The following is a 9,973-nucleotide window of genomic DNA, read 5'->3' on the forward strand; positions in this document are numbered from 1 at the left end:
AAGAGCCTGGTACTCCATCTAGGTTTTTCATGTGAGTGACTGGAACCTAAGGACTTGGGCCATTACCTACTGCTTTTCAGGGTGTGCATTAGCAGGAAGCTGGAACTAGAAGTGGAACTAGGACTTGAACCTAGGAATTCCAGTATAGGATACTAGCATCCTAAGTCACAGCTTAACCATGCATCAGATGCCCATCTCTTCCATGAACTTTTTGAAGAACCCTTCTATATGTGGATTTCAAAGGGGTTTTTGCATCAAAATTAAATTTAATTGCGTTTCCCTGAGTTTTTTGAAGTACCCATTATGATTCTATGGACATGAAGGAGTATACCAGGTTGTTAGTATTAATACCTTGGGAAAAAGAGGGGAAGTAAGTAAGCTCTCCCAAAAAGTATGTATTTTATTTTTGTTTTAATGATATCCATGTTAGAACACCATTGTTAAATGGTCCCAGTTATATAAAGGTCTGTGTGCTTATGTGGTGGTATACATGTATAAGGAGATATATGAATTGGAACCACTGGCTGCAGCAACACCAGAGGGCATCATTCACTTTGTCATGTATCTAAGTCAGGGGTGGGGAACATTCAGCCTACAAAATCATTTGGTTTGGCCCTGCCAAAGCAACCACAGTTGGGACTCAAGACTTAATAAATCTATAGCAGGCTAATTCTTAACTTGATATGTTTGTGTGGCCTGCACATGATGTTATAAATATTCAAAGAACCTTTGGCAGTAAAAATGTTCCCCACCCCTGATGTAAATGGTGCCCTTGGAGTTGGTCAGTGTGGCAGCCCTGTTAAAAAGGAGGATCACTGAAGATTAATCATGTTTTCTCAAGGCGTTAATTTGATTACAAAAATTAAGCTATTTTTAACACTGGTGAGTAGGAGATACCTATTTTTACCATGAATGATAACCAATGTTCTGAACCTTTCTCTGGACCAAGATGTAGGAAACCTAAATTTTGAGTTCAGACTGAGCCTACTTTTCTGATCTAGTAAGTTAATATTAGCCCTGTCTAAAAGAATCTAAAAAGCACCCTTTTCAATACGTTGAACTGTTATAAACTGAACAATGAGCCTCTAGGATAGAGGCTCTCGGATAAAAAGGGACTAGGTTTTTCAAAGTGAGATATTGGAAATGCTTTGTAAATAAGTATTCCTACGGAGAAAGAATGCTGCTAAGTATGAAGCTTGGAAAATCACATCTTGAAATTTGTGTTATCAGATTGATGAAGTCCTGAGACAGGAAGATAAAGCTGAAGCTATGTCTGGCCATATTGATCAATTTCTGATAGCCACATTCATGCAGCTAAGACTCATCTACAACACACATATGGCAGATGAGAAGCTGGAGAAGGATGAGATCATCAAGTTGTACAGCTGTATCATTGGCAACATGATTTCGGTAAGGACACCTCTGCAAAGCTGGAGCTCCCCTTCACTCTTACCCCAGCTGAGTTCTAAAGCCAGAGTCGAATGCAGATGTTCCAGTGAGTCCAGTGTTGGTAGAATTTTACATATCATAAAGCAAGTCACTGACTACTAAGATTGGATATTGGCCGTCACTCTATCTAACCTTATTGTTAGGATATAAAGTAGGAGCTTAAAGACTACTTGGAATTCTGCTTCCCATCAGTTTGTTTGTTTCTTTCTTTCTTTCTTTCTTTTTTAAGATTTATTTATCTATTTGAAGGTAGAGTCACAGAGAGAAAGGGGGAGAGAGAGAGAGAGTGCTTCTGTCCAAATGACCACAACGTTCAGAGCTGGGCAGATCCAGAGCTAGGAGTTTCTTCTGGGTCTCCCACATGGGTACAGGGGCCCAAGAACTTGAGCCATCTTCCACTGCTTTCCGAGGCACATTAGCAGGGAATGGGAAATGGAGCAGCCAGGACTTGAACTGGCACCATATGTGATACCAGCACTGCAGGCAGTGGCTTTACCTGCTACACCACCACAGTGGCCCCCATTCCATCAGTTTCTTTACCAGGCATGATGTCCCTTGTTTGGCTTTTCAAAGATAAGTGTGTTCACATTAAAAATACTTTTATGATAAAAAGGAAGCATATGAATTAATTTGGGATATTATTGAAGTTTTGGGGGGATAGTGATTTTTTTTTAATTCTCTGATTTTTTTTTTAATATTTGGATTTTTGTCCTGACAAAAATTTGTTTTGTGGGTTTGTTTTTTATTTGAAAGTCAGAGAGACAGACACAGAAAGATATTCCATCCACTGGTCACTCTCTAAATGCCTCCAACAGCTGAGTCTTGTCCAGGCCAAAGCTGGGAGCCAGCAACTCAATCCAGGTCTCGCATATGGGTGGCAGGGACCCAACGACTTGAGCCATCACCTAACCTCCCACAGTACGCATCAACTAGAAGCTAGAATTAGAAGCAGAGCTGGGACTTGAACTCAGGCATTCCAGTGTCAGATGAGGGTGTCTCAAATAATGTCTGATCCACTGCCACGTTTTTTTTAACCTGCCCCTGAATTTTAAAATACAAAATATAAATTGAGTGTTTACTGGAATATACCACCCATGTTTGTCTTCTTTGTTCTATGTGTCAAGTTTTATACCTCCCTAACACAACTATGACTGGATAGCTGTTTCAGATAGAGAGCCTGGCCCGCGAGGCCTCCACGGGAGTACTGAAAGACCTGATGCATGGCCTCATCACCTTAATGCTAGACTCCCGGATTGAAGATCTAGAGGAAGGACAACAGGTGATCCGCTCTGTGAACCTCTTGGTGGTGAAGGTTCTGGAGAAGTCAGACCAGACCAACATCCTGAGGTATATCTACTCTGCAGAAGACACTGGAAGAGCCTCCCTTTTCTCTACACGTAACAACCAGAAAGTCACTAGATGACTTGTAACTTTAGGTTTGCCTCATATGTTGATTTATTACTCTTTACTTCTTTGTGGACCAAAGGTAGTCCAGCCTAAGACAGAAGCTACAGCTGATAATAAGTCAGTAAGCCAATATCACAAATTTTCCAGAATAAAACCTTAAGGTTCTTTAGTTACATCTTTCCTGTGCATTTTCAGGTACATTTATTTCTCACCTGCCAATGACAGTGAAAACTAGAGTGGTATCTTACAAAACTTAAAGTGATGTTTATTTTAATAACTGAATGTCAAGTAAACAAAGATGATTCCTGAGCCCACGACATCTTAAATGGAAAGAGGATATTCACATTTGCCTTTCCAATTACGTTGGCATGGAGGTTTAAAATTTAATAATGCTGTGATGTTGGGTTTTGTTTTTCCAGTGCCCTACTTGTTTTGCTCCAGGACAGCCTACTAGCAACAGCCAGTTCTCCAAAATTCTCAGAGCTTGTTATGAAGGTGAAGTTGACATAATTTGATCTCTTTTCTTTTAAAAATGCCATCACTGTTTTAAAATATGGAGGGGTGGGGAGAGATTGGAGCTAAGACACAGACTCATCTGAAAAATTAAAATTGTGGTCTTCATTTTCCCTTCCTCCAGTTTGAAGCCCAAGATCAGGCCTGAACAATTCTTGGCCTCAAACAGTAAAAACAGCTGTTTTATAAATATTTTACCAATTCTGGAATCAAAAGCCAAGAAGTCTGATGAGACAGATATCATTTCTTTTTCGGAAAAAATATACATACAGTTCTGTAATATTTTGGTCTCTTTCAAAGACTCCACATGAACATATCTATAGTGTAGTAAGATATTTAATTTCCTTGGATTAGATTTGGCAAAACAAATATGAACTACTCTTCTCTCAAGGAAACCCAAGACAGAATTTCCAGAACTTATTGAGTGATGCTGGGTTGTTGAGGTAGATTTATTCTGAGAGGAGAAGCGCAGTGGGGACAATAGGCGTGGAGTCATGACGCAGACACCGGGAGTCGGGTGAAGGCGGGCTAGAGGCGAGCAGCTCGCAGACTGGTTTATTTCAGTTGGTACAACAGCTTATATAGCTGAGGCAGCCAATCTGGTCAAGGGGCGGTTTATGCTGTAACCAATCACTGCCTGTTGCCAGGCAGGTTCCTTTGCTAGGTGGGTTCCGCCACCATTTCCTGAGTAACTGACACTCGCTTGCCAGTGCCATCTTGGCACGGCATTCTCATTGCTCCACACTCTGGGGAGTGGGAAGAGGATGGAGATGCATGATCAGAATTTTTCAAGTTTTAGCCACTGAACTTGAATTATCCCTGACCACCCTTTAGAAGTGAGCCTGTAGTTTGGGGGAGATGAATGGTGGCATATTGTCTTCATTTTCAGTCACTCTTTCTAAGTTTGATTTCTTTTTTCTTTCAATAGTGTCTCTGGAGAATGGTACGATTATTGCCTGATACCATCAACAGCATTAATCTGGACAGAATTCTTCTGGATATCCACATTTTCATGAAAGTCTTCCCCAAAGAGAAACTAAAGCAATGCAAAAGTGAATTTCCCATAAGGACTCTAAAGACCCTGCTGCATACCTTATGCAAATTAAAAGGGCCCAAGGTGAGTGTGAAGCTCAGCTGCTCTCCAGGGGCTTAGAGAACTTCGTGGAAATGGCAGTGCTCCCATTTGAATGTGTTTGTGTCTGCCTCAGATCCTAGACCACCTAACGATGATTGACAACAAGAATGAGTCAGAGCTAGAGGCCCACCTTTGCCGGATGATGAAGCACAGTATGGACCAGACTGGGAGCAAGTCTGATAAGGAAACAGAAAAGGGAGCATCTCGAATAGTGAGTGGCCTCACTTGAAAGATGGAGGGAATGAGGCTGTGCTGGAAGTGATCTTGCCTAAGTGCGGGTCACCTGGAGGCTTCTGAGGGCCTGTGGGGAGGGTCCAGGAAGTGGTTAATGCTGTGGTGCTGTAACCGTTTCCATCTTGAAGTTTTGCAATGTGAGTTACATCTGTGCGCATTTTGACCTCCAAGAAAGATCTCTGTGTCTGTGCCTAAGGCATTGGTGAGCAGATAAATCCACTGTGAACTTTGCTTAATTCAGGAGAATGGGCCAATTCCTCCTTCATCAAGTTGAGGTGAAAACCTGAGGCGGAGCCGGCGCCGTGGCTCAATAGGCTAATCCTCCACCTTGCGGCGCCGGCACACCGGGTTCTAGTCCCGGTTGGGGCGCCGGATTCTGTCCCAGTTGCCCCTCTTCCAGGCCAGCTCTCTGCTATGGCCAGGGAGTGCAGTGGAGGATGGCCCAGGTGCTTGGGCCCTGCACCCCATGGGAGACCAGGAAAAGCACCTGGCTCCTGGCTCCTGCCAGGATCAGCGCGGTGCGCCGGCTGCAGCGGCGGCCATTGGAGGGTGAACCAGCGGCAAAGGAAGACCTTTCTCTCTCTGTCTCTCTCTCACTGTCCACTCTGCCTGTCAAAAAAAAAAAAAAAAAAAAAGAAAACCTGAGGCGGAAGCATTCAGTAACCAGAGCGCCAGTGTTGTACTTTTTGCTTTAGGTGCTAGAGTGTTGATGCTTCTGCTGTCCACAGAGACACACCGGGAAGGTCCAGACCTTGAGAGATTTTTTCCTGTTCCCATCTAGCCATTGGTTCCTATTAACAACTCTAACCAGTTCTTCCTTGTGTCTTCTAATTTTTCAGGATGAAAAATCATCGAAGGCCAAAGTGAATGATTTCTTAGCTGAGATTTTTAAGAAGATTGGCTCTAAAGAGAATACTAAAGAGGTGAGAATAAAAAGGCTAACCTCAGTGAGGGTCTCCTTTATGAAAAGGGGGCACTGGCATCTACCCACACCTTTTCCTTTTTCTTGTTCACCAGGGCCTAGCAGAGTTATATGAATATAAGAAGAAATACTCAGACGCCGACATCGAACCATTTCTGAAAAACTCCTCACAGTTCTTCCAGAGCTATGTTGAAAGAGGCCTCAGGGTGATTGAGATGGAAAGGGAGGGCAAAGGCCGAATTCCCACTTCAACAGGTATGGGTTCCCTTAGCAGCTCCAGGAATGGGCTCATCAGCTTCATTCCTGAACTCAGCATGTTGAAAACTAGGCTCCTGATATCCCCTAAGCCTGTGCATTTGTGTTCTTTTCCTGTTTGGTGGAAGGCAGTTTGTCCTTCTAGTTGCTCAGATCCAAAGCTTTTGAGTCTTCTTTTCCTCTCCTTCAGGAAATCCTTTAGGCTATACCTGCAGATTGTATGCAGATCCACATCACCACCACCTCCACTACCCTGTACCCTGTCCTCACTTTTCCCTGCTACCTCCTTGCTCCAGGGCATCGTTATCTCTTACCTGGATGACAGCACCTCTCCTCTCTGATCTCTCTGCCTTCGCCCTTACCTCTATTTCTTCTCCATGCCTAGTATCAGAATGACACTTCACCATTCCCCAGAGACACTCACTTGTGCCCAGCAAAAGCCCTTACAAAGGTCCTGCATTGCATGGCCCTGACACTCTGGGAGCTCTCTCCTAATGCCCTCCCCAGCTGGTCTTCCATCCAAGCCAGCCACCAGCCCCCTTGCTGTTTCTGGAACACACAGGCTCCTTGGGTTCCAGTCCTGGCCGTTTCTTACATGTAGAATACTCTCCTAAAACACTCATGTTAGTCAGCCCCCTTTCCTTTTCAGATCCTTGTTCCTTTACCATTCCAATGAGATCTTATTTAAAACCTCTGATATACTCCTCACCCTGCTGCAATATGTGCCACCTCTGACATACCATCCAATGTGGCACTGGCCAGGTTAATTATTCAGTGTGTCTCTCCCTGCCTGTGTATGTGTATGTGTATGTGTATGTGGGTGTGTGTCTGCACGTGCACAAAGCAAAAGGATTTTTGTCTGGTTTGTTGCCTGGAACATAACAGGTATTCAGTATTTGTAAATGACATGAATGAATGCTTACTCCAAGTTGAAGTTGAAATGTTGCTGTCCTCACAGTGAACTAGCTACTGTCTGAGATTTACTACCCACAGGATCTGGAATCCTAAGAAAGATTTAGGAGGTTTCAGTCATAGAAGAAAGCTGTTGTGAGCCTGAAGCCAAGAAGATACACCCAGCTTCCTCAGTTCCCTCGTCAGGACAGAATAGAGCTCTCAGCACTGTCCCACGTGGGGTTATGTCCAAGTTGAGGGACGCACACCTACTCTTGCCTTGAAGTGTGTGTCTGCCTATGGAACCGTGTTCCTTTGTGAGTCCCAGACTCCAGTCATGGTCTCTCACTGCATGTATCTTGCTAGGCTGAAGCTTCAGCTGTTTCTCTTAACCAGTTAGACTTTTACATTTCACACCTCAGATGACCCCTCCCCAAGACCTTGAGAGTCTGTCTTGAAGTGTGGTGAGCAGAATGTCCAGTAACATTCCACGATTGCACAGACCATAGTTTGGGTGATTGGGGAAAGGCCTCCTTTTCACGTCTGCCGAGTCCTTTCTAGTGATGTCCAACATTTGATATTTTTGGACAAACAGTGCATTTGCGACACACGTGTGCTTGGTTTCCTGCCCTGGCGTATTCACTCTCTGTTGGCTGTGACGTTCTTCGTGTTTCACTGCTGCACAGTATTCTCATCGTTACGATAAAGATGTAAACGTCACTTTCCTGTTTGTCACAAGGCAGTTTTTCCTCCTAGTATCTTATCTCACGGGCCTGCGTAATGCATTTTCTAGTGACAGCAAATTTGGTATTTTGAATGCTTACATTTTGTGATTGTCCCTTCTCAGAAATTTGGAGACTGTGGCAGAGTTTGTTGTTATTTAGGTTTAGGTTTTGGTTTTTGCTTTCCTACCAGAATAGCACTCTTAGTGAAGGGTCACAGGGACCCGTTGCTGTCCCCTCTTGAGGTATTTGCTGAACCCCTCAGCTCCCCCCCCCCCTCCTCGTGAGTACTGCAAGGCTTTGCGCTCCTGTGTCCTTCCCCGGTTTGAGTAAGAGCTTTCCCCTGTGTGTTGCCTGCTCCAAGCCGAATCTACTCATTCCAAGCATGTAAGGTCCTCAGATTTTTCAGTTACACTACAGGTGTACCTCAGAGATGGTGTGGGATCAGTTCTAGCCACTGTAATAAAGCAAGTCACATGAATGTCTTAGTTTCCCAGTGCACAAAAAAAATTAGGTTTATAGGTAGCATTGTGGTGCCAGCATCCTGTCAGAACTCCAATTCAGGTCCCAGTTGTTTCACTTACGATCCAGCTCCCTGCTAATAGCCTGGGAAAGCAGCAGAGGATGGCCCAAGTGCTTGGGCCCTTTCCATCCACATGGAAGACCTGGTTGGGATTTTTTTAAACTCCTGGCTTTGGCCTGGTCCAGCCCTAGCCATTGCAGCCATTTGGGGAGTGAAACAGCAAATGGAGAATCTTTATCAGTTCTTGACTATCTCATGATGCTTATCTTTTTCAGAACACCTTTTATCCTTTCTGGATAGATTCTTATGGATTTTTTAGTTTTCAAGTTCATTGGCAAATTCAAACCCCAGGAAATTCTTCATTGTTTTCTTTGGTGGCAGATTAACCAAGGCAGTTGAGAAGTGGGATGAGTGTGTTTCTGAATATTCTTTACATGTTCCTCTCTAGGTATCTCCCCTCAGATGGAGGTCACATGTGTGCCCACTCCTACAAGCACGGTGTCCTCCATAGGTAACACAAATGGAGAAGAGGTGGGACCCTCTGTCTACCTGGAAAGGCTAAAAATCCTTCGGCAGCGGTGTGGTCTGGACAATACAAAGGTACTGCTCTTTTCATTCTGTGTGCCTCATGGCAGGCAGGCCCAGGCCAGCCCAGCCCAGAGAGAAGTGGCTCAGTCTTTGGTGTATGTTGTCCCAGAACTGCAGCTTGACTTGATCTTAGACAATGTCCCTTCTTCTCTCAACAGCAAGATGACCGACCTCCGTTGACTTCTTTGCTCTCCAAACCAGCAGTTCCTCCCGTGGCCTCTTCCACGGACATGCTTCACAGCAAACTCTCTCAGCTCCGGGAGTCGCGGGAGCAGCACCAGCACTCGGACCTGGATTCTAACCAGACTCACTCTTCAGGACCCCTGACCTCCTCCTCCTCCTCCACAACTAACATTGATGACTTGAAAAAGAGGCTGGAGAGAATAAAGAGCAGTCGCAAATGAAGCTGCCCACTCCCGGCACCCTGCAGCTTTAGTTTACTAAACTAGGAGTCCTCATAGCTGGAAGTGGCCTCACCGGCCGAGTGTGCACAGACTGGTGTGTGTGTGTGTGTGTGTCACACCGAGGAGCTGGGGCAGGAGTGGCCATGGCACAAGTCTCTGCGCGTGCTCTGCTTCTCTCCGCCACAGCCGCCCCTCTAGGAGACCAACTGAGGGTTAGCGTAGTGTACAGACTTGTCAACAGCTGCTCTCCTCTCAGCCCACACTAGTTTCCATATCCTTTTTCTTTTATTTCTAATTGCTCATTTGTAAAATTGTCCTTATCTTTCCTAGCTTTATTAGAAGCTCTTTACTAGCTTTCCTTTGAGTTCGTGAGCTCTTCCCTCTGTAGCCCTGAAGGGTCACTGTATTCTGTATGAATGCATGGCATGACACAACTAATTTAAGAGTCTTTTATAAATAAAGTTTGCATTAACTATGCCTGTCTCCCGCGATGCTGCATGTGCGGAGTGAGGAGCAGCCCCTCTGCCACCTGCTTAGGGAGCAGCAGGGCCTGCAGCTGATGGGAAAGGTGAGTTTGTGCTTTTGGAGCTCACATGTGCGGCGCGGCGCCTTTGCCCCTGGGGAGAGGGGGTCGCTCACCTTTTCCGCTCCACGTGCAGCTCCCTAGGGAGCAGAACAGTCGCATCCTCCCCTGGTGTGAGGTTTTGGGTCGTGACTTCCTTCCCAGCACCACCAGTCCCCAGGAGCTCCTGGGTGTCCCACCATGTTCCTGTCCCCACAAACATTTGACTAGTGCAGTTTGGGAGAGCTTAGTCCTTTCCTCCTGCTTATGGGCATCTCTTTTGGTCACAGTTGGTCTGAGTGAGGACCAGAAAGTGAACCAAGGATTCACCTCTGGGTGACTAAATTGCACAAGACTTCCTTCCATAG

The 9,973-nt window shown here is 45.2% G+C and overlaps 1 protein-coding gene across 4 annotated transcripts in view; it reads left to right on the top strand.

Annotated features, from left to right (window-relative positions):
• Nucleotides 1-9,518, top strand: part of CKAP5 (cytoskeleton associated protein 5) — a 112,662-nt gene extending 103,144 nt beyond the window's left edge. For all 4 annotated transcript variants that reach the window (XM_008270443.4, XM_051826308.2, XM_002709083.5 and 1 more), the window contains exons 36-44: nucleotides 1,231-1,410; nucleotides 2,609-2,796; nucleotides 3,276-3,351; nucleotides 4,298-4,486; nucleotides 4,578-4,715; nucleotides 5,578-5,661; nucleotides 5,756-5,915; nucleotides 8,500-8,651; nucleotides 8,798-9,518. In XM_008270443.4, coding sequence (XP_008268665.1) covers nucleotides 1,231-1,410; nucleotides 2,609-2,796; nucleotides 3,276-3,351; nucleotides 4,298-4,486; nucleotides 4,578-4,715; nucleotides 5,578-5,661; nucleotides 5,756-5,915; nucleotides 8,500-8,651; nucleotides 8,798-9,043 — 1,413 coding nt within the window. In that variant the 3' untranslated portion in view covers nucleotides 9,044-9,518. The remainder of the gene's footprint in view (nucleotides 1-1,230; nucleotides 1,411-2,608; nucleotides 2,797-3,275; nucleotides 3,352-4,297; nucleotides 4,487-4,577; nucleotides 4,716-5,577; nucleotides 5,662-5,755; nucleotides 5,916-8,499; nucleotides 8,652-8,797) is intronic.
• The last annotated feature ends 455 nt before the right edge of the window (nucleotides 9,519-9,973 follow it).

The sequence above is a fragment of the Oryctolagus cuniculus genome, chromosome 1, assembly GCF_964237555.1.
Source record: "Oryctolagus cuniculus chromosome 1, mOryCun1.1, whole genome shotgun sequence".
Taxonomy (NCBI): domain Eukaryota; kingdom Metazoa; phylum Chordata; class Mammalia; order Lagomorpha; family Leporidae; genus Oryctolagus; species Oryctolagus cuniculus.